A 25,197-nucleotide genomic window follows, 5' to 3' on the forward strand; every position below is an offset into this window, starting at 1 on the left:
TTTTACATTGTCTACAAATTGTGTGTGAAATCTTTTATTTGCCTTTGTGACCTGCCAGACCTTCTTTACACCTTCACTTGGCCTAAATTTTGTTGCTTTCCGTTGATTTCCGACATTCCACTTCTTTTGTTATTAGACCAAGGTTTGTCATGTGCCTCTTTTGAAGTTTAAATTTACTTTGAAATTTTCTATTCATTCAAGGATCTCCAGTTTTTGCTGCATGCCTTTTACTTGCATTTATTTTGTAACCAATTTTGTTTTTGTTTGGAGGGGAGACAGGAGATGCCATTGGAGAATGCGTTTCTTCAAGTTGATTAGCAATAATTCTTCTGCGTTTTAATTCTTCTGTATTTCATCAAACAGAAAAGTTTTGTGCCAATTTGATTGCTGAGGTAATCAAAGCAGAAAAACATAAGAACTGCATATACTTAGGTCAGGAAGAAGTAGTAACAAGATGGTCACCACAGACAGACATAAAAGTTTTGACCACTAGTTAGAGTAAAATGTCTCTTCTATTTGGCTAGGATCCAACAATTAAATTACTTTTATTTCTCTTTTCCTTTCCCTCCCTGATTCATCAATTAAATTTCCCTGATATTTTAAGCTGTGCTGTTTAGCTGATCCCGTGCTCTATCTAAACAATCGATCCTCAACATCTTTTACCATATGCCTTACAAAAATTAGTGCGAATTACATGTTTACTCACAGGCAGATAAGAAGTGTTGCTACTATGTCCTTGTACTCCAGCCCCAACTCCAAGACCTGGAGGTTTTCCTTCCAAAGAGAAAAGTATGATAACATATGAAAATACTGATGGGTTAAAATCTTCAGTCTCCCTTACAACCAATGCTGTACCTACACCTAGAAGTGCTGATCTCAGCACTATGCAGAAACATAATAAAAAAAAAATTAACTCAACAGACCAGTACAGCAAATGATGGTATTCAACTCCTTATTTAAAGAATACTTACACTTAATCTCAACAAATAAGGGGCTTAAGGGGGGGAATGATATATGGCGATAGGCTTTTTTCCAACTATTCCCTCATTTCGTCAAACCATATCAGGAATTTCCTTGATTATTTTTTTAAGATGGCAATCTAAGATAATAGGACCATAAAGCATGGCATCATCCTTTGTAAAACTTCTCCTCTGATGCAAATTATAAGGGACATTCCCACACGTCTACGTGGTAAATAGTGGATTTCAGACCAGGTGGGAGGGTGCTCTGAACCGACCAAACTCAGGAAACCACATTTCAGGCTGGAAATGTTCCAAGGTTGCCTCATTGCAACCCTCAGGCCAGTCAGGAATCACTCCTTCTGTTCTTTATAATGGAGCCACTCCACTGGGAAACATCAATCTAAGAAATTCCTAATGCAAAAGTAGATGCTGGGAATCAGAAATAAAAAAAAAATGCTGGAAATACTCAGCTGTTCTGGCAGCATCTCTGGAGAGAGAAACAGAATTCATGTTTCAGATTGATGACCTTTTTGTCAGAAATGAAAAAAGTATTCGAGCTGTATGAGGTTTTAAGTAAGTACACAGAAAGGCAAATGTTGGGGTGGGGGAAAAGAGAAGGTCTGTGATCAGGTAAAAGGCAAGAGATCAAATGACAAAATAGATGAAGGTGCAAGGCAAAAGATGATGATAATGAGACAAGTATCTTTTTGTTTGTTTATTTGTCCCATTACTAGCTTCTTTTGCCTTTCACATCATCCCTTTTGTTATTTAATTTCTCTTGCTTTTCACCCTATCACTGACTTACCATTTTGTTCTTTTCCACCTACCCCACCTTTCCCTGTTTACATGCTTGCTGAAAACCAGGTTTTCATTGCTGATGAAAGGTTATTGACCTGAAACATTGGCCCAGGTCTCCCAGTCTCCAGATTAGTGGGAACTGCCCAGGAAGTTTGAGCTTCTGAGGGCAATACCCCTGCTCCCTGGGGGTGCCTGAAAAAAATCTCTGACTCCAACGGACAATTCCGACAAGTTACCCAGGAAATGTTAAAGGAAAAATCTTAGTTTAACTCCTTGGTAACTACACAACTCACGCCCCAACTCCCCCCTCAACCACCACCCCACAACTGGTAAGTGTTCATTAATACGCTGAAAAGTTCTAGGAAAAGCTCTGACCTCTATCACCTAACTAGCCCTCTGACCATCCCCCCACAAACCAACTTGACTACCCCCTGACCCACCTACCCACTCACCTCATCCACTCCCTCACCCACCCATTCACTCATACACTCCTTCGCTAAAATGCTGAAAAGCTGTTCATACGTTCCAAAGCCGTACAGCGGGTTAGTAAACACTTACTAGGATATGGCAGGTAGTGCCGTAAAAAGGGAACGTGGCTTGCCATCCCCCAATGATCTTGTGCTACGAGGAAGCAGATCAATGGAAGAATGCTCTGCATTTCCAAAGAAGCCGAGATGAAAAGGCCCAGCCAGAAACGTGAAGCTGCACTGAGACGCAGAAAAGTATAAAGTGGAGCGGCAACCTGACAGTGATTGCCGATCCTTGGAAAATTTGGGCCATTAACTCTTTCTTTCTCTACAGATACTGCTGGACCTGATGAGTATTTCCAGCAGTTTCTACCTTTATTTCAAGGAAACTCCTGCTAAGATTGCCACTGTCTTCTACAAAAAGGGGGTGACATCAAACAAAAACTGGTCCCCGAGAGTTCCTTCTTTTTCAGCAAAAAAAGAACCCATGTTAATTTACTCACACAATGTCTGTATTGGGTACATGGATAGTTAAGCTGCAGTTCAGATATCCTATATCACAGGGGCATCCAAAAAGTCGGCTAGGGGCCAAAAGACGGCCTGCAAAACTTCTGCTGGAGCAGGGGTTCTCTCAGCTTGGGCATAAACCTTACTTTTGGACTTCAACTTTTTGAAGTTCCCAGGCCAGGAGGACTAGGAAAGGCAACACCCTAACTAATCAAAATCCATCAATTACAAAGCAACCTTTTCATGAACTCCGGGCCTTGGAACTCAATTAGTTCCACGTTTTAGACGACAGAGGAGGGGGAATGAGCAAAAAAAGGGATGTTATTTAAAGAGCAGCTCTGAAGAAGAGTCGTACAGACTTGAAATATTTGCTCTTTCCATGGATGCTGCCAGACCTGCTGAGTTTTTCCAGCATTTTGTGTTTTCATTTCAGATTTCCAGCATCCGTAGTATTTTGCTTTTATCTTAGGGATGTTATTTGTTTGTGCTACATAAAGGGAAGGAAGGGGCTTTTTGCTGTGCGTGCATGAGCCCTTCAATTTGTGGGGCTTGCTTTTTGGACATATGGAAGGAGGGGAGGGATTCTTATGCTCCTGTGTAGTATGTGACATTATTGTCTGATCGAGGACTGCTCACTAGTTTTGCCACATTTCTGTCCCCTGCCATTCCAAAAGACTTGCTTCTATTACTATCCTTGCAAACAATTTCACTTCAAGACTCCTGTGGCAAAACAATGTAAATTCGTCACCTCTTGGCAAGTTTCTGATCTCAATGGGATGGTCGAGAGAGGATGTTTTCAGTGGAGAGAAGTTCCCAACATTGAGGAAGCAAGGATGCATTTGAAGCATCCTCATGCAAAACATCAATATCAGAAATGTATGAGCGGCAACTCATCTATTTGACATCAATAGGAAAGCTAACAGGGCCAAAAAATATTTCCATAATGCGGACTGCAATTTATTTAACATTGAAACAAAGAACATAGAAGATCATTGCATTTAACAAATTTGGCCATGTACTTAATGAACAATTCTTACCTCTCTGAGATTCCATAATAGGTAGAGAATCTAAGGAATCCATTCCGGAACCAAAAGTGTCATAGGATAGCATATTCATAGGTAATGAATACACTGATGGCAGAGTCACCGAAGGAATACTATTACTTGTAATTTGAGGTGGGGACGCTAAGACAGGACTGGGACAAGAAATACTGGAAGGCATACTGGCAGGCAAGCTAGAAGAAATATTTCCTGTAAGATTCATGGGCTTCTGCAATTAAAGGAGTAAAACAAATCAGTTTTAGTCATGGCCCAAAATCACAAAGTAGTTAAAGAAAAAAAACTTGCATTTACATATGCTTGAATATGTACATCTCAATGCATTTCACAACCAATGGGTTATTTTTCAAAAGTAGTCATAGTAATTGATGTAAATGTCACAGCCAATTCACCTGTGACAAGAGCCAATAAACAGCAAATCAATGAACAGAAACCCTACTTTTTTGTACACACGAACATACAAATTAGGAGCAGGAGTAGGGCACTCAGCTCTCTGAGTTTGCTCCGCCATTCAATAAGATCGTGGTTGATCTGATTGCGACCTCAACTCCACAACTTGTGCTGGTTGTGGGATGATTGTTGGCCAACTCACTAGGAGAACTTCTGGCTCTTCTTCAAATAATGTCATGGGGTCTGATCTTTCCACTTAGGCAGACAGACTAGGCATTGGTTCAAAATTTCAACCAAAAGACTGTGCCTCTAATAAATTAGCACTCAATCAGTTTTGCACTAAGCAGTCCTCTGCCAGACTTAAACTCTCAATCTTCTGACTCAGGAAGTAAATATATCAACTGAGCCTAATTAACACTTTATCTTACAAATTTATTAGCTTCTGACAAATAAATATACTTTGATTCCACACAAATTTTAAGTTATTGGAAATCCACTTCACCCCCGCAAATAAATTTAAAAGATAACTACACCTAAATTAAGCTTAGCCAACCAACTTGTCACCTACATGTCACACCAAATTCTGTCCTCCTCATAATGGACCAGACACTGATCAGAAAGCAGAAACAGGTGGATTAAATCAAATTATTTCTAAAAATCCTAAAACATTATTCATTATTAAGACAAATATGTCTAATTTCACACAACTTTTAAGGAAATCTTCCCAATTCCATAGGACATTTAAATTTTCATTTTACCAAAAAAAAACTTTTAAAATAATCAATTATGCTAGATACTTTTGGTATATCCACATTAGTGAAGTTTGAAAGTCACTGTATGCCAAATCATGATGTCGGATGTTATTTTTCTCATAATAATGTCGCCTGCATCTTGTGGTATACTGCAAATGAGCATTTTAGTAAACTTGTCTTTAGAGAGATGGCTACAAAGAACAGTAAAGAATCAAAGTTACCAGCCATCTCAACCACCGTCAATCAAGAAGACTACTGGGGGAGGAGGATGGTAAAGATTTTGCATCAAGACGAAGTTCTATTTACAAATAGCCAATAATATAAGTTTTCCATCATCTCAGTTAATTGTATCTATTTTTCAACAAAAGTGTCATATGAAAAAAGCGTGCAAGACTGGACAATATGAAACTTCTCCAATTGAGAGTACCAGCGTACTGTAACAAATTCAATCTCTCTGATAATCAAGTCACTCATCAGGCCTGAAAGTGCTAGAACAACTGCAGAGTCTCCATTGGGGCATCTGTAAAATTGCACCTTCAACTGCAAAAATGTTAATTAAACTTTTGCCAATAGTATAATTATTCTTCATGAGACTTTACTTTGGCAATTAAATAACTTTGGCTGCACATTAATCTGGTTTGGACACTTGATGTCTGGAGTCTCCTCTTCATTACGCCCAGAATATAATCCGCATTAGCTGTGAAAGACACAGGTAATTTGGTTGCAAACATCAATAACAAATTATATTTAGAAAGCGCCATTAACATAATTAAAAAGTCCCAAGGCATTTCACAGGGGCATTATGCAAAAAAAAAATGACAAAGAGATGCAACAGGCAAAATCTAGCTTAAAAAACGATGGAATTATGCACACAGTTGAGTTACAGTGCAAAATGTTCAAGCGTCCACGCTTTTGTTGTTCAGTCGTACATCAAGATCTGCCAAACTAGTCCACCCCCAACCCTCAGATGCAAACATCCTCCAATTGTGCTTATTCAGGGGGTCTCTTCACTTTGCAATCAGACTTTCACATGAAGCAGGAAAGAAAGTAAGCGCTTTGGTGTTTTATTGCAATTTTTGTGTGTGTTCAAAAAAAATTCCTGAGACCATGGTTTTTTCCTAAATGCATTTTTATGTCACATTAAAAATTGAAGTTTCCCAATCTCAGGTTCTAATATACAACTGTGCATGGATGGTTAAAAGAATTGAAAATTACATTTTGACACCGAAAGAAATATATGGTTTGGGTTCCATGCTTTTACTCAAGCCTTGATTGTTGACATTAATTTATGCCCATTTCAAGTTTCGGCCAAATTAGGAGGATATTTGGGTGTAACTTGACACTGACAAAAGGTGTGAAATATTGGGTGTATTAAAGAGTCTGCATCTGGGTGGACGCAGAGGAAGATACAGCCTAGAATTTTTAGACCAACAGGAAAGCAATATTACAAAAAAATTAACACCAGAAACTAGCAGAAGCAATTATAGGTTCTGTAAAACTGTAGGAATGTTCTTCTTTCCCCCCTCTTCAGAAGATGAAGAGGTGTGCTGTGGCATGCTTGCATAGGAAATGTGCTCTGCAACCTCTAGCCAAACAAAAACATCATTCATCACGTGTTTGGCTGAAAGGCAAGTGTCAGCTGATTCTTTTGTTGGGAAATAGAGATAGTTTAAGTTGTTACATTGTTATTTGTGGGCGTTAGGAATGAGTTTTAGCTTTAACGTTTAAGTTCAATTTGTATTTCAGTATCTATGTTAAGAAAGGTCAATTGAGTTTTAGTTTCACTTCAGAAGGTGCCTGCATCTCTAATGAGAGTTTTATGCTTTAAAATTATGAGAGGCACGGACAGGGTGGATAAGGAGCAGCTGTTCCCCTTAGTTGAAGGGTCAGTCACAAGGAGACATAAGTTCAAGGTGAGGGGCAGGAGGTTTAGGGGCGATGTGAGGAAAAGCTTTTTTACCCAGAGGGTGGTGACGGTCTGGAATGCACTGCCTGGGAGGGTGTTGGAGGCGGGTTGCCTTACATTCTTTAAAAAGTACTTGGATGAGCACTTGGCACGTCATAACATTCAAGGCTATGGACCAAGAGCTGGTAAATGGGATTAGGTAGGTGGGTCAGGTGCTTCTCACGTGTCTGGGCAGACTTGATGGGCTGAAGGGCCTCTTCTGCACTATGTGATTGTGATTCTGTGAAGTTAAGTTAAGCAAACAAGAGTAGAGAAACTGGGCTATTGCTTAGCAACAGGGATCCAGAGAGGTAGGTCCCTCCCACATAAGAAACTAGAAACAGCAGTTTGATTTGGAAGTTGTTTGAGTTCAGCTGGTTTTTAAGACAGCCGCCTGGAAAGACTAGAGCAAAGGGGACAAAGATAGCTAGTCCCAAGCTGAGAGAAAGCATGGGTTTGGGAGAAGCTTCCAAAGTGAGTCCTTTGGGATTGGAGATAGGAAATCCTCGGGCGAAAGACGGAGTTCAGTGAGACCGGTTGGTTCACGGCGTAACAAGCGTCTGGCAGCGCGGGGGGGGGGGGGGGGAGGAGGAGTTGATGAGATATCCATAGCATCTGATTGAGGTGGGATTGGTCACTTGGTTTCAGAATGTAGTGTGCCTGACCGCAGGGTGCCTATTGGTTTACATGGACTGTGTACATTAGAGCGTAAGATAGCTTTTGTCACTTGTGTTATCCCTTACAAATCTGAACATATTTGTAAAGGTATAGCTGTGGGTGAAGGAGTATTGTAATATAGTTAATATTTTCTTGTTTAATAAATGTTTTATGCTTTTGTTAAAAGTTCATTAGTTAATTCCAGTGACTCTGTTCAGTAGCCCGTCTATGTATCTAAACAAACAAATAAAAGTTTGGATCTATCAACTCTGGGATCCCAACTGGGGTAATCTCAGCTGGGATCATAACAATTTTTTGAATATGTCACACTGAGTTCAAATCTGTCCTCAAATAATAACTACACAGGCATATTTCCAGTCACTGGATAGCAACCAGAAACAAAGGCCAATTAAGTTGTCTTCAGCCTAGGAGTGCCAAAGTCAATTGTAGCATCCTGCACACACACCCAACAATTTAAAATCTGGGAGCCCGCCTGTAGTACTACGCTCTTTCAACCATATCATTTCTGGTTCTAAAGTGATTCAGTGCTAAACATAAGTTGAAGGCAGCAAAAAAAACATTCACTTGTACAACAAACCAACCAGGTTACTCTTGCATGGCTCTGTACACCTCCAGGAGTTGCAAATTGAGATTGTCAGGCACTTATAGCAATGATAGTTTGCCAAACATCGAGTGTTCTCAAGCGCTATTTCTTTAATATGAGACATGTTATGAGGAGTTCAGAGTTTTGCTTTACCATTGGAGTTTCTTCTACTGTGGACATAGAATCTAGCAGCTCATCCAGATCTTCTCCTATTTTGTCACCATCAGTATAGTCTAAACATGACTCAGGCACTGAAAAAGATACTTCTCCTCCATTCACCAGTGCAGCAGTGGAAAGATTGATTTTCTCTGACAGTTGTACAGTGGGTGATGTAGAATTAGAAACAACTGGAATTGGGGCTGAATCACATACTGCTTGAGGGATTTCATCCAAAGAGATAGATGAAGAAACAGAAGGTTCCAAACTCAATCCTGGGAAATCTACAACAAAAGATGATGCTAATGTCAAACTGACAATTCTTACCTCTCAGATAAAAATTAACCAAGATTTAATCTTAGAAAAGATCTTTAAATTGTTACAACAAAAAGGACACCATATTGAAAAAAAAATTATGAAACTTTAGCCACCATTCTCTACCAAACTATACATACAATGCACTTTCAGAGGACAGAGGACAGTTTTATCTAACCTCCCTGGGGCATGCACCTCTAGTCACTGGGAAAGCTATCAAATAACAGACCTCTGCAGGTTTGGCTGTGAGAATGAGAAAGGTGATGATAAAATTTGTTTCACTTTACCTATTTCAATATCTTCAACAGAATCCAAACCATTGGTGGGCTATAGAGAGAAAAAAAAAGTGTTTGTGAAATAATACTCACCAAACTCAAATGAAAAGACACCCTCTGGGCTCCAAAAACCTATGTCATATGCATATATTTCACATAACTCCTGATATATCCAGACCCCAGTTTGTTTTATTATTTCACCTCTCTTATATTACAAATTTCAAATGCATGCTGTTTTTTAAATTGGTAGTAGGTGCTAGTTGCTCAGGGCATAACATTATATCATTAACAATTATCAGTACAAGTGTCTTCTATTTGATGGTTGTAAGCAGGAAGCTATGAAGTTCTGTAACTTTTTACAGAGATCTCCTACCTCTTAACAGGCTACTTGATGGTCAAAAAACAATGCACCAAATCTTCTGAGGAGTGGCAACCACTGTTGGATTGCCACTCCGCTCCTTCTATTTTACACAAAGAGGGGATCTCCGCATTTCTGGCCCGGACTTCCGCATGGCCTCTACAGAGATGCAGAGTGCAGCCGTTTTCCTTCTTTATAGCACTGGATCAGCGGAGAAAGCCAAGTCACATCCCCCTTTTGTGGCACTAGCTGTTGCATTCTGGTAAGTCTTCATTCACTCACACACTAAAAACCTTTGGGACATTTAAATAGCTTTACAATGCGTTAGTGAATGCGTGTGAAGTGTTTGGTGGGCTAAGTGGGTAGTGGGGCAAGGGGTAGGCTAACAGATGGTGAGGTTGGGTCGGGGAGGAGTCGGCGGGTCGGTTGGAGTCAATCGAAGGGGGGTGTCGGAGGATCAGAGGAGGGTTGGGGATGATTTAAATGGTCAGGAGGTTGGGGATGGGGGATGGGGTCTGAGGGGGGTCAGTTGCATAGTTACCCAGGGAGTTAGACATGGGTTTTAGTCTGTCTAATATTTCCTGGGTAACTATCCAGGTAACAGAGTCGGAGCCCTCCAAAGTCTCTGGCTTGAACTCAAGAGTTGGAGACTTTTTCCAGAGATTTCCGGGGAGCAGAGAATTGCCAACTGGAAGAATTTTCAGGCAATTCCCATGAGTCCTTGCATTGGGACTTCTGAGGGGTTTCATAGCGCATCATCTAGAGTACGTCTGGCCTCCGGAAGATATGGGCCAATAATTTTGCCCCAACCATTTTGTTCTTATTCCTATTTTTTCCATTTCGTCCAATTGCTATTTTAGTTTGTGACACAGCAAAATGCATCACAAACAAGGCAAGAGCTGGTTACACATCTGTCTAAGGCTCCTCAGTCAACTGGGAGCAGATGTGACACAGCAGTGCAGTTTACCCAGTCTTTAAGTTCCCCATTTCCCTCGAATCATTTTAAAAGGGACAATGTTTCTAAATCCATTTAAACAGCATAAAAATTGGGTATTTAAATGAACTTTCTCAGTCTCCTCAATCAACTGTTTAAATAAGTATACCCAATTAATTAATCAACATTATTTTTGTAGAGTCCCATCAAATTTGTTATCTCTCCATGGTCAGCAGGACAGAGACACAAACTAGTGTTGGACATTTACCAATGTTGTGCTATACCAGCACTGCTTCAGATATTATAAGAAAGCTGCAATTAAATGCTTAAAATAAATCAGGAAATACAAGAACATTTTATGCAACCTTGAGGCCATGAGCATTTTTGCTCATTTCACTGTTGTACACTTTTAGAAAGAGTCTTTAATTTAAATGCACAAAAGATCGAATACACAAAGTGACATTCATGGCAAAAAATATTTCCTGATTTAGAGTGGTAGACCTGTTGAGACGCTCTGCAATTTGTGTTTACATTCATTACCAATGTAGCAGTTGTCACAGTAAGCTAATACTTGTAATTATTGCAGATTTTCTTTCAAATCATCAAAGAAAATTTTTATTTGCTTGCTACTTATGAAGGAATAGTCCTCTACTGCCTGCTAAAACAAAGTTTATTTTTCTCGTTACAAATAAAGTGAGATGCCAACAAAGTCCATTCTCGTCACAGTACTCCCACCCGAGTATTTTAAATTCCTCATTGTATCAAAAAAAAACTATTTGGTTTTGCCAACTTTAAATTCTAATGAAATAGCAACTGCCAAAACTTGAAATGATCACAAATATTGAATAAATACAATATACTTAAAACATGCTAACAAGAAGGTCCTCACTTGATCAGAAGATTCAGCAGAAGATATAGAACTGACAGCAACTATTGGGTTCAAGGGAGGCTAAAAGAGAGGGACAAACATTCAATTAAAATAAGAGTATGAAGATTTTGAATTAAACTTTAAGAAGAAATTAGCTCATTGCAAAGGATGGTGTACTCACTTGCGCTCTAACATAAGCTTTCCGAATTTTCAATCCTAATTTCTGAGCCAGCTCCTGGGTTAATTTTATTACATCATCATCCTGAAATATATAATTTTAACACATTTCTCAATTTGCTTTCTCAATTTGCCCTTAAAAACTATTATTTTGGATAATTAACAGATCTCTACTAGTACTGCACTAGCCAACAAAAGATAAGACAGATACATTATCTGCAGCAAGGCTGCAGGTCACAACCTTCAATCAACCAATACAGATGAAGTTCATTATTAATAACAGAAAATGGTTTCAGCTATTGTTTGACACAATAGCTTTTCTGGGGCTTTGCAGTTTTGGGAAATGAACAAGAACACAGCTTGGATTTAAACAGCAACAACTCCCTCTTATTCCCTGCAGATGAACACAACTGTTTTTTTTTAAAAATTCATTCATGGGATGTGGACTTCACTGGCTGGACCAGCATTTATTGCCCATCCTTGTGAGAAGGTGGAGGGGAGCTGTCTTCTTGAACCGCTGCAGTCCATGTGGTGTAGGTATACCCACAGTGCTGTTAGGAAGGGAGTTCCAGGATTTTGACCCAGCAACAGTGAAGGAATGGCGATATATTTCCAAATCAGGATGGTGAGTGACTTGGAGAGGAGCTTCCAGATGGCGGTGTTCCCATCTATCTGCTGCCCTTGTCCTTCTAGATGGTAATGGTTGTGGGTTTGGAAGGTACTGTCTAAGGAGCCTTGGTGAATTCCTGCAGTGCATCTTGTAGGTGGTACACACTGCTGCTACCTTGCGTCTCTGGTGGAGGGAGTGAATGTTTGTGGATGTGGTGCCAATCAAGTGGGCTGCTTTGTCCTGAAGAGTGTCAAGCTTCTTGAGCGTTGTGGGAGCTGCACTCATCCAGGCAAATGGGGAGTATTTCATCACACTCCTGAAGTGTGCCTTGTAGATGGTGTACAGGCTTGGGGAGTCTGGAGGGGAGTTACTCATCACAGGATTCCTTGCCTCTAACCTGCTCTTGTAGCCACAGTATTTATATGGCTAGTCCAGTTCAGTTTCTGGTCAATGTTAATCCCCAGGATGTTGACAGTGGAGAATTCAGTGATAGTATTGCCATTGAATGTGTGGTGGTTAGCTTCTCTCTTGCTGGAGATGTTCATTGCCTGACACTTGTGTGGCATGAACGTTACTTACCACTTATCAGCCCAAGCCTGGATATTATCCAGGTCTTGCTGCATTTGGACATGGACTGCTTCAGTATCGGAGGAGTCAGGAATGGTGCTGAACATTGTTTGCTGATAATTGCACACTGATGATTGCACAATCATCAGCGAACATCCCCACTTCTGACCTTATGATGGAAGGAAGGTCATTGATGAAGCAGCTGGAGATAGTTGGGCCTGAGGAACTCCTGCAGTGATATCCTGGAGCTGAGATGACTGACCATTTTCCTTTGTGCTAGGTATGGCTCCAACCAGTGGAGAGTTTTCCTCAATTCCCATTGACTCCAGTTTTGCTCGGGCTCCTCGATGCCACACTCAGTCAAATGCGGCTTTGATGTCAAGGGCAGTCATTCTCACCTCACCATATGAGAAGTCACGAATGATGTTGGGCATCAAAACATAGTGAATTTTAAAAGCAGATCACTATCAGAAGTTCTAAACTGTGTCTTTGATTCACTTTGAACCCTATATTTAAAATTATTATACTGAAGGCTGGAGCTGATAGGAACCTAGGTAACAATTTAGAAACAAGAGAAACAAAGACAGAAAATGCTGGAAAAACTCAGCAGGTGTGACAGCATCTGAGGAGAGAGAAACAGAGTTGACGCTTCGAGTCCATAGGGTCATACAGACTTGGAACATCAACTCTATTTCTCTCTCCACAGATGCTGTCAGACCTGTTGAGTTTTTCCAAAATTTTCTGTTTTTGTTTCAGATTTCCAGCATCCGCAGTATTTTGCTTTTATTACAGAAACAAGAGGATGCTGAAGTCACAATACTTCAAAGGGATGGAGAAAATCTGGGTCATGCTTTCAGTAAAGTAAAAAGCTAATCATGCTAGTTTACTTCTCTCTACCCTCCCCTACCTAAATTAACTGTTTTATCCTACATCATTAGGTTCCCAACTTCATGGACTGCTTATAAAATGAGTAAGATGATAGCTATGGTGATTCCAGAACCCTGCTAATACCACTTTCTAACTGGCATTGGGGGACAGAGAAAACCTAACCCAAGTTCAACTGCCCTATTTCCTTTCCCTCCTTAAATGGAAGTCCCTCATCTATTGATGGCACATCCCGCCCCTACCCCCAGATAGAACTGCCGTGACTGGGAACAAAAATCACCGCATGTTGAATAGCAGAAACAAAATCAACATCCTAGCATTTGCAATACAGCAACATAGTGAGCACTGGGGCAGAGTTTCCACATCACTTTGAAATGCCATGGCATTCAGGTTGCTAATATAAAGCACTATAACCAAAGCCATCATCAATACTTAGTTTTTCTTCCAGGCATGAGGTGCTCACTTTTCTGATTAAACTACAATTATCAGTCGTTGCCACTTTGCTTTGAAGTTTATAAGTTGCAGGCCCCTGAATAGAGGAATTGCTCAATTGTAAAGTTATATTCAAAAATACATTTCATACGTGCCGACTGCAGCAATAACAGGTTGAAAATGCAATCTTTTCTGAATAATGGTTGCCATGTAGATGTAATTGCCACTGCTCTTACCTGCGGCACAGCTAGTGAGCACTTTGCAACAACATCATAGGCTTCTTTATGCCTTCCTAACTCTTTCAGGGATTTTCCTTTTCGATAGAGTGCTCTGTAGTTATTATGATTCAACTGCAAAGCTTTGTCACAATCATCTAACACCTGATTATAGAGACCCTAAAGTAACAAGAGAGCAGCACAGATTAGAAACATTACTTAAAAGGTGATGACAGTCACAATTAGCTTTAGAATTCAAGAACTTTATGGGGGAAATAATGGAGGGCAAAAAACATTATCCAGTGATCTCTGCAGGAAGTGTGTATGCACGTGCTAGGGGTGAGAACAGGGCTGGGTTCAGTTATGTTATCAAAGTCAAACGGTGTATACCCAAGAAAAGATATCCATCTTTAACCCCAGATAATTTTGAAGCAAAATTATGACCATGACAGATTGCCATGGTCACTAAGGGCGATTAAAATCTAAACTGTCATTACACTTCATATGAAACAATTAGCAAGCAAGTTTTTCAGTATATAGTAGACCCATGTTGCTGTGTTTTTTAATCTTACCATATTCAAGTAGCAGGCTGCACGATTTGCATACAGCTTCTCTATTACTCCATTTACAATACTGACTTCTTCAGACGCATAATCAGCCACATTTAAGGCCTCAGTATACTGATTCAAAGCATCAGCCCAATTGCATTCTCTGAACTTATCATTTCCCTCATCATACAAATTTCTCACAAGGTCTTGAAGAAACACCTATAAATTAAAATAATTAATGTACAAACAACCTTCACATTGCGCAACAATAAACTTTACCCTTTCTCAAAGGGCTTTGTTCCAAATGCTTCCCCCTTTTTAATAAAATACAATAATACCCTCCCCCCCAACAAAAGACCACCTAAATCTTTACTAGCAAGAATCTTCGATAGGGCTTCTCAATCTGGCAGGCCACACTGGTAACATTGTTTAGATGCCAGCCATGTGGTAGTATTCTTACCACTGAGTCAGATAGTTATGATTTCAAGTCCCATCACAAAGGCTACTTCCATAATAAATCATAACCATCTTTAGCTTCTGTTCCCCCTTCCATCTTGCTTAAAACATGTTTACATAATTCTAGGGGGTTAAAACGTGCTCATCCCAGAGATATAAATCTGAGTGAGCTGTTATCCTATATTTACTCCAGGGGTTGCATTATTAGTAAATTTACTATTGTGCAAGTTCACTTATGCATTTTCCATCCAATTTCCCTCTATACAAAGCATTCAAGTAATCCAGTACAGGCAGCTGCTGGAACAAGTAAATCTTTCTCTGAATCATATGATCATTCTGATGTATTGCAATTCCAGTCTTAGGAACCCAAGTGTACTTTTCTTAAGTTTAAATTCTCATCAACTTGTAAAATGTTTCTCATTACCCACACCCTCCAGAAATAGTACTAAAACTATTAGCTCAATTAGTATATATTAAAAATATTTAAAGATACATTGATTTTACCTTATACTCTCGCTCAGTACCAGGATAAGGCAATGGAGACCTGCAAAAAAAAAGTTTTTTTTAATATAATCAACTCATCAAAATCTTTCCAGCTCCTTTTCCAACAACGATTATACTACAGAAACAGCTTTTTGTAACTGCCAACACCTTTATAGTCAATGTGATACAGATTACAAAAACAAATAGCCTTCCTTTCATCCTGACCCATCTAAATTATATTTTCCATTTATCATAGTATTAACCAGGATACATAACTTCAATTTTAAACAAGCTGCTGCGGAGCAAACAAACCACTGCCTAAAGCCCACCTACAGCAGTATCAGCCTCTAATGGAAAAGATGATGTTGTTACCTGCAACAGATTAATATTTAACATACAGCTAGCATATATATTTTAAGAATTGACACTTGGGCCACTGCAGTAACTTGGCTTGGTTTGCTTGAGCCACTGACAACTTAACTCATTAAGTATTTTGGTTTCTGCCCAAGAGAAAAAAAACAGAATTTTGATCTAATGTAAAAGCAAAATATTGCAATGCCGGAAATCAGAAATAAAGAAAAAACCCTGGACAAACAAGTCTGGCAACAACCGTGGAAGAAGAAATAGAGTCAATGTTTAGAGTCCGGAAGACTCTTCAAGGATTTTGACCTAGCTGCCTTAAGCGATGACCAAGTCAAAACTTTGCATTGTATTCCAAAAGAGCCTTTGGAATTGATTTCCAGCCAATCAAGGGTAGGTTTTTTAGTGACATGGGTCCTGAACAAATCATGAATAAATGAGCTGGTAGAGACACAAAAATAATTTTACAGTTTGACAACTAAACAAAAGCTAAACTGGAGGAAGAACAGGAAGTAAAAGGCCAATTTATTTTTTAAAAGAAGAAATAACATGTATCTGAAACAAAAAAGAATGTCTTGCATTTATATAGTGCCTTTCATGACCACCAGACATTTCAAAGTGCTTCATAGCCAATGAAGTGCTTTGGAAGTACTTTTTGAATTACTGTTGTAACGAAGTAAACACTGCAGCCAATTTGCAGACAGCAAATGTGATAATGACCAGATCCGTTTTCATGGAGATTAATATTGGTCAGCACACCAGGGATAAATCTTCTGTTTTTCTTAGAAATAGCGCCATGTGATCTTTTATGTCCATTTGAAAATGCAGCCAGGATTAAAGTGCACTATTTAAGGTGCATGAATGTTGTAAACATTCCATATTCAAAGGGGAATAGGGTGGTCATCATGACCTTTATCAATGTCATTCAATTACTGAGGCAATAAAGATTCAGATAATTAAGCTGTTTCTGGGAAACACAACACAGATATTACTGACATCTGATCAAAGATTTTTTCCGTAAACTGCTGCCTAAATAAGATTGATGTATGTTTGAAAGCCAATTTGATGGACTTTATACCATTTAAACTTGTACACAGTGGGTGATTAACTGAGAAATTGTAAGTGCTTTGCTAATGATTAGCTGCCCATTGACTTTGAATGAACAGAAGATTGCAGATATTGGAGCAAAATTTTATGACAAGCTACCCTCTTTGTGCAAGACCTGGCCAGTGGTGTGGGCTGTAATGCCCAGCATGGCCAAAATGATTTTGAAAACCTGATTGCAAAGAATCACACATATGCCTGCACACATACACATGCAGACACTCAAGCAATATTACCATGCAACCTTTTCTAACATTTCTCATTAATTGGCTGATTTCAAAGATAATGAGACGTTGCTCTTTCAATCCATAATTTTTGTTTGCAAAAGGTATATAAAGCAAAAATATCAAATTATAATCTGGAATAGACTGTTCAAAGATAGCATTTTCTATTCTTATCCTTTTCCCATAGGCCTTTGTCTCCAAGGTTCAGCGACTGGCCCAAATTACCCAGGGCCATTAAAATGCAACAGCGATTAAGAGTCCTCTCATAGGAAACTACAGGCTAAGAAAATATAATGCAGTCCACCTGGCTGGTTTCAAATAATTAATACCTTTCATTCGCCAACTAGGAAATATCTAACTAATTTCCCTTTTAAATTTTTCCATTGCCCCTTTGGCCTGTCCATTCCATATGATTTAAAAAACAGAATGCCCGAAGTCCTCAGCAGATTAGGCAGCGTCTTCAGGCAGAAAAAAACGGTAATGTTTCGGGTCTGTGATCTTCCATCAGATCTGAAAGATTATCTCTCTTCTTCTCTTCACAGATACTGCCTGTCCTGCTGAGATTCGCCAGCAGTTTATGTATTTATTTCAGATTTCCAGCCACTGCTATATTTCGCTTTTGTATTCCATATGATTGCAACCAAAAGTCTTCATTCTGAACCAGCTACACATCTTTCCTCGAAGTTTGTCCCATGTCCCTCATTCTAAAGCCTGTAGCAAATTTTGAAAGTATCAAGCTTCAATATTTTTGGATAACATCTCCTGGTCCATTTCTTTAGAATAAATCTTAACATCTCCTCATACTCAGCAGTCTTTATGTAGCTATCAAGTTTGGTTGCCATTTTTTGCTCTTACTCCATTATCTGAATTTTACGGTTGTACAGTGACCATAATTGTACACAGTATTCTAGCCATGACCGCACAGATTCATCTTCAGTTCCTGATGTTTATTCCTCTGGCTTTTTCCACTGCCTCCGAGCTTCCCATTCCATATGGCTCCAACTCCGATCAGCTTTAGTTACTGCTGTTGCGAAATGCACTGTTGATTTCATTTAGCTTTGCACTAATATCCATCGATTCCTCTCATGTCACATCCTGTTGCCACTAAGTTTATTTCCATTCCCTAGTCTCATTACCCTACATTGGTCCAAATGCTATTTGCTGCTCAAAAGTCCACCTTGGGAAAGGGAGGTGTCGGGGGTGGGTCGACGATCTCAGTTGGCTAGATGGCTCAGGTGCGGATCAGGTTAACACCAAAAGCACAGGGTCTGATCCCCTATCCTGGCTGAGGCAAACTGTAGTAAAAAAACCACGGCACTCTTGTGTGCTTCGGGCAAAAAACTCAAGAAGAAGTCATCCAATTTTTAAGCCAATTTAGATGCCTTTTCATCTGTTTCTGTCCTTTTCATAACGTTTGAAGCCCCCTCCACCAATTAAATGCCACCTGCAAATTTAAGACAGTTTCGTTTCTGTCCCCATGCCAAAACACTATGAACGCCAATGGTCCACCAATTGTTCTGTGGCACCCCATCTCTAACCCTTCACCACGTTCACACCTCTTTTCACAGCCATCCTTCAGTCTAGCCAATTGCATACAAACATATGAATTAGGAGCAGGAGTAGGCAATTTGGTCCCTCGAGACTCCTCCACTATTTGATAAGATCATGGCTGATCTGACTGTGGCCTCAGCTCCACTTTCCTGTCTACCCGCTGTACCCTATGACTCCCTTGTAATGTTCCACTTTATGAATCAATCTAAAACTGAGTAAAGATTGACTTCTGATCTCCTCTGCCAATTGGCTGTCAGAAGTTTAACAGTAACTGGCCAGTTTTTCTGTCAATCATAAACATTTCTGGAAATTTCCTCCAAGACATATTGCCCATCTTGGATAAAAACACTAAACTTAAATGGTTTAGGGCAACAGATTTTTATAGGAAATTGACACAACTTCCTCAGCTATACTGCAAGATGGCATAAATTAGGAGCGGGAGTTTCGTAATTACGAAAAGCACAAGCTAGCACCCTCCCTTAGCAAAACTGAGGACTTGATAAGAGCTTAAATGTTAAATTACCCGAATAAAACAGCTTTAATTGTCAAATGATTTGAAAAAACAAAGGCCTGAATCACTGCGCGTCATTCCGATCCTCAGTTCGGCGAGCGCACAGTGGAGTTGGCTGCGCACCGAACTGTCAAAGGCCTACTAAAGCCATTAATTTACTAATTAAACTGCTTCTCAGGGCAGCCCATCTAACCTTAAGGTTGGCGGGCAGGCGAAGAGCCCAGGCAGCCTTCGCATTTTTCATGGAACCTCATCCATGGGCGGGCTGAGGTTTCATGAAGGTTATGTAAAACTTTAATAAAAATTTTTATTAAAATTCATAGACACGTCCCAGCTCATGTGGGGACATGTCCGATTAATTTTTAAAAAATCTTTCTTTCGGGTTTTCACAATGAAATAAACCTCCGAGGCAGCTCTGTCCTCAGGGAGATTTCTGCGGTTTATCACTCGCTTGCACAAAGAGCGCAGGCCCCGACTCTCCCTCCTCCCCCGGCCCGCACACTTTAACCATGGCGGCGCGCAGCCAATCACAGGTAGCAATCGACTGCGCGCCTGCCCACGCCCGCCCAACTCGCATGATGGGGAGAAAATTCTTCCCAGAGAAACTCAGAAATCGTGTTACTCCATGAGGAGAGTGTGTCAAGCTATATACATGCTGGGGGAATTACCCAGATGGATGCTCAGGCTGCACCCATCCACAATATTCAAACAGTGACAGCTGTAGGATGAACATTAATTGCAAATGCAGCTTGAGGCCTTCTAAGGTACTTTAGAATTTTATTGTTTAATAAGATTCGTTATGAAAAACTTAATTTCTTAAATGGTTTTAAATGTTGCAAACCTTTCAGTATTTTAAGCATGTAGTCAGGGAGCCTAGTGGGAAAACTGGTTCTTTTACTGACAGATTTTGTGAGCTAGTGATTGTTGATTTTTCTTATTAGATCTTACGTTCTTAAATTTCCAATTTCCACTTTGATTTTGTTAGTTAACCTCGAGCAGTGATTTTCAATGTTTTATATATAGAGTTAGACTAATATTGTTTCACGCGAGTGAGGATCACTGGTTTTGAGAACTGTCATCTCAAGTTGATTGGAGCTTTATTAAATATTAATCTGGGACAGGGCATTCTTGTACATCATTTTTTGACATCCATACAATCCGGTCTCAGAAGCAGAACTGACTTTAGGTTTCTGAAGAACAATGAGCACTTTTTAAGTTATTAAGCTTTTAACAAGTGTTCAAGAAACCTAAAAGTTGGTCCTCGTTCACAGTGGGGACTCAGTACCAGGATCAAAAACATCCAAAGGCTAAAACTGAATAGGACACAAGCACACCTTGGCAACGGAAGCTCAATGAACTCGATGCCACCCAGCAAGGTGCCTGAGAGGACTTAATCAATGTATACATGGGAAGTATGCTTTAAATAAGTCAAATCAGAGCAATGCCATATAGTTGAAGTGCAATGATGCAACATCTTGGGCCAGCACATTTGAGTATGTGAGTCTACGTACTCTCATTCAAGTTATTGAATAAGTTTACAAGGGCTAAATTCCCACTTTGTTTTATTAACGTTGCTAATTGAAATTATTGGATTTTTCTTGCACAAGATACAATGACTTCTCAGGAGTAGATAATGTGCAATATTTTCAACTGTACTAATTTGGATGCTTTATTCATTTCAGCTGTGACATTTAATTAGAATGTTATAAAAATAGTGGTAATGATTTCAAAATTTAGAAAGTCCGAGTTATTAATTATATCCAGTATTATTTGTACATTGTATGTCAAAGTAAGTGCAATGCAATTACTTGAAGCATATGACAGAAATCTGTTAAGATTAATATCATAACTTTGTAGTTATTCTGCTCAGCTGGCAACAAACTACTGAAATGCTAAAATCACAGTTAATATAACTGGTGACAAATGTTCATCATCTTAAATGTCTCATGTAGTACAGTTCTGATTCTTAATCTTAGAATTCTCCAATCCCCACTGCATTGTTTAAGGTTCGACTGACTCAGACCAACATTTGTAGAAAAATACTCTGGAGTACGACAGATATTTGCCAAAGACACTGGCTTATTGGCATCATTCTTAAACTTTAGCAGTAATGAAATGCAATAATGTAATCTACTTTTTGGAGTGTTATTTACTGGTGTCACTGAGTGTATTCATACCAAAACACCATGAAAAAACTGCAGTTAATCTGGAAGCTAAGCAGTGGCGTAGTGGTATTGTCACTAGACTGGTAATCTAGAAACCTAGGGGTAATGCTTTGGGGACCAATGTTCGAATCCCACCCAATTATGGGGTACCGTAACATATCTTTAATTTAATTTGAAACCTATATAAAAATAAAAAGAATCTGGAATTAAAAGTCTAATGATGACTGTGAAATCATTGCCAGTTGTCATAAAAACCCATCTGGTTCACTAATGTCCATTAGAGAAGGAAATCTGCCATCCTTACCTGGTCTGGCCTACACGTGACTCCAGACCCACCAATGTGGTTGACTCTTAGATGCCCTCTGAGAAGGGCAATTGGGATGGGCAATAAATGCTGGCCGAGCCAGCAAGGCCCACATCCCGTGAAAGAATAAATTTTTAAAAATGTATCCCACAGCTACCATCACACAAGTTTTTATCGTTTTAAAGCTCAAAAGGCTTTCTTCAAGTTTGGAAAGCCAAAAATCAAATAGTATTTTGTATTATTAGTTTGACTGGGAGCATATTGTACTTCTGGTAACAGTACTATTGATGGTTGTCTAGTGCAAATGCTAAACCTGATAAACAGGTTTCTGCAACACAGATGTTGCAAACAAGGGTGTTTTTTTGGAAATGGATAAAAAAAAACAATGGAGGACAGAGCACACAGGCCTCCAATGGTAACAGCAGTTTGGGCGAACGTTTAGCACTGATGTAATTTTTAACATGTACCAAGACAGAAATAAAAGATATGTTACAGTAATCCATAAACTTTAGTGTCCTGTCTTAAAACTTTCCTGTGCCACAATTTTGAACATCTCTTTAGAATAGTCATATCAATAATGTAAGCAAATCACTCTTCAAATACTGGATTTCTGAATGGCTTAAGAATTGTCTTTAAAAGAAAGATTTTAGCCAATGAAAGAATGGTGGTTTGCTCTGTTCCAAGATGTATGGGAAGAACAGCATGAATTAGAAAAAATAGATTATAAAAAGTAAAAATGTTACAAAATACAAAACAAAGTATGACAGATAAGATGGGTAGATGACTTGTTTAATTAAAATTTTTTAAACATCTATTATTGTAATTTAGGATAAGCATTATCATATTAGACCAACAGGTCAGCAAGTTTATTCAGGGAGTATCTGTCCCTTGTAATTAAGCTTTTTAAAATTATTTAATGGGACTTGGGCGTTGCTGGCTAGGCAGCATTTTTTTACTGCCCATCTCTAACTGTCCTTGAGAAGGGGGTGGTGAACTGCCTTCTTGAACTGCTGCAGTTCATGTGGTGTAGGTACACCCACAGTGCTGTTAGGGAAGGAGTTTCAGGATTTTGACCCAGCAACTTTGAAGGAATGGCGATATACTTCCAAGTCAGAATAATGTGTGGCTTGAAGGGGAACTTCCAGGTGGCGGTGTTTCCATGCATCTACTGCCCTTCTCCTTCTAAGTGGTAGAGGTTGTGGGACTGAAAGGTGCTGTTGAAGGAGCCTATGTGATTTGTTGCAGTCCAAGATGGTGCACACTGCTGGTCACTATAAATCAGTGGTTGAGGGAGTGGATGTTCAATGTGGTGGATGAGGTGCCAGTGCAGTGTCCTGGATGGTGTCAAGCTTCGAGTGTTGTTGGAGCTGTACTCATCCAGGCAAAAGGAGAGTATTCCATCACACTCCTGACTTGTGCCTTGTAGATGGTGGACAGGCTTTGGAGAATCAGGTGAGTTACTCTCCGCAGGATAACCAGCTTCTGATCTGCTCTTGCAGCCACAGTATTTATATGGCTGGTCCAGTTCAGTTTCTGGTCAATGATAACCCCCTAGGATACGGACAGTGGAGGATTCAGCGATGGTAATGCCATTGAATGTCATGGGGAGATGGTTGGATTCTCTATCGTGGCAGATAGTCATTGCCTGGCACTTGAGTGGCGTGAATGTTATTTGCTACTTATCAGCTTAAGCCTGAATGTTATCCAGGTCTTGCTGCATAGGGGCACGAACTGCTTCAATATCTGAGTTATCGAGAATGGTGCTGAACACTGTGCAATCATCAGCAAAATCCCTACTTTTGATCTAATGATGAAGGGAAGGTCAATGATGAAGCAGCTGAAGATGGTTGGGCCTAGGGCACTACCCTGAAAACTCCTGCAGCCGTGTCCTGGGACCAAGATGATCGACCTCCAACAACCACAACCATCTTCTTTTGTGCTTGGTATGACTCCAACCAGCAGAGAGTTTTCCTCCACCAATTCCTACTGGCTCCAGTTTAGTTAGGAACCCTTGATGCCAAACCCGGTCAAATGCTGCCTTGAAGTCAAAAACAAGTTCCAGCGTGTCTAAATCCACAGCAATTTCACCTGAGAACTGCTTGCATATAGACACTGGACAAGAATTGAATTGGCTGCAGCTATAGTACTCCACATGGTCAAAGTGTTTTGTTGACAATGACTGTCAAGACTCATGCATGAATAATTGTCTCTTAGGGAAGGAAGTGCCTGTGGAAATGCATCCTAGTCAGTCAACGTTTTCAGCAGAGAATAGGGATTGGCCAGTGAAAAGGGGAAAAAAAGCTGCTAACATTTAAGTAATTTTATGACTGTGTTCTTTCATCAGCCAAGGGAGGCATGCATTTTCTAGGAACTTCCAGCAATCTAAGGATTTGACTTATTGCTGCTAGTTTCAAAGCTGCCCTTAGATTTATTATCTTGACACAATTGTAATTAAGTGTCTTTATATTACTGAATTGACAAGCTAATAAAAAAGCTGTTTTCTGAAAAAATAAATTACCAAGGTAATTTTTGCCCCTTGTTGTGTTCTTTATTGTTATAAAGTGCTCTTTAATTTAGCTTAATGAAATCCTATCTGTGATAAAATCAATTTACCTCTGCCACAATCATAATTTATCGACACACAGAAATAATACAAAAGGAATGTCAGTTAACACCACACAATAGATGCATGCGGCAATCACCATATCAAGATATTAAAAATACATCAGCCTGATACAATATTTTCTAGTCACAAGAGTTAATTATTCTGAATAAACACTAAAGACCAACATCATCACACAAAACCAATATAGCAAACTGATGGCCCAGATCTTCCAGTCTCCGAATCGACCCAAGATGCGTGTCCTGTGGAAGTCCCAATGCTCTGACCCTATGGGAAGTTTGAACTTCCAATGGGCAATTCCCCTGCTCCCCGGGGCCCTCAGCGGATATCTCAGACTCTGAATTAGTGTCAGAGACTTTGGACAATTCTGCAGTACTTATTAGATAGTTACCCAAGAAATGTTGAACAGATTAAATTTAGTCTGACTCCTGGGTAACTACAGAACCAACCCCCGCCACCGCCACACCACACAATTACCACTGCAAGCCCCTCCAACCGAGCTAACCGGAGTAGCCCCCAGCCATTCTCTGGTTTTATAATCAGTCTGGGTTCCATTAAGAATATATAACAATATGCAAATTTTTTGACAATCTGTAGTAATCAATTAGATAAGAATATACAAATAAGTGCTTGGAGGAAAACAGATCTATATCTTACACACACTTACACTTCCTGTTTGCACATTTTAAAACAAACTGGAATTCAAACGTTTCTATGACAGAATTTTTTTAAAAATCCACACACCTGCATTCACGTCTACACAATTACTGGAAATATTACCGAACACACCACAAGTGTGTAACTTATTGGCTGGAAAAAAAAAACTGGAACTCCGTATTTCCATGCTGCTGAGGTATTTGATTTCTGAACTGCTCCAAGCACTATCTATTGCAGATTAATTTATACTTACCAAAATAACAATGCCAATTAAATATC

The 25,197-nt window shown here is 39.6% G+C and overlaps 1 protein-coding gene across 5 annotated transcripts in view; it reads right to left on the minus strand.

Annotated features, from left to right (window-relative positions):
• The window catches only part of zc3h7a (zinc finger CCCH-type containing 7A), a 113,002-nt gene that overhangs the window by 46,170 nt on the left and 41,635 nt on the right, over positions 1 to 25,197 (minus strand). For all 5 annotated transcript variants that reach the window (XM_041206879.1, XM_041206878.1, XM_041206880.1 and 2 more), the window contains 9 exons: positions 15,441 to 15,480; positions 14,505 to 14,699; positions 13,954 to 14,112; positions 11,228 to 11,308; positions 11,068 to 11,127; positions 8,899 to 8,938; positions 8,294 to 8,580; positions 3,772 to 4,003; positions 707 to 774 (listed from right to left, as the gene is read on the minus strand). In XM_041206879.1, coding sequence (XP_041062813.1) covers positions 707 to 774; positions 3,772 to 4,003; positions 8,294 to 8,580; positions 8,899 to 8,938; positions 11,068 to 11,127; positions 11,228 to 11,308; positions 13,954 to 14,112; positions 14,505 to 14,699; positions 15,441 to 15,480 — 1,162 coding nt within the window. The remainder of the gene's footprint in view (positions 1 to 706; positions 775 to 3,771; positions 4,004 to 8,293; positions 8,581 to 8,898; positions 8,939 to 11,067; positions 11,128 to 11,227; positions 11,309 to 13,953; positions 14,113 to 14,504; positions 14,700 to 15,440; positions 15,481 to 25,197) is intronic.

The sequence above is a fragment of the Carcharodon carcharias genome, chromosome 15, assembly GCF_017639515.1.
Source record: "Carcharodon carcharias isolate sCarCar2 chromosome 15, sCarCar2.pri, whole genome shotgun sequence".
Classification (NCBI taxonomy): Eukaryota; Metazoa; Chordata; class Chondrichthyes; order Lamniformes; family Lamnidae; genus Carcharodon; species Carcharodon carcharias.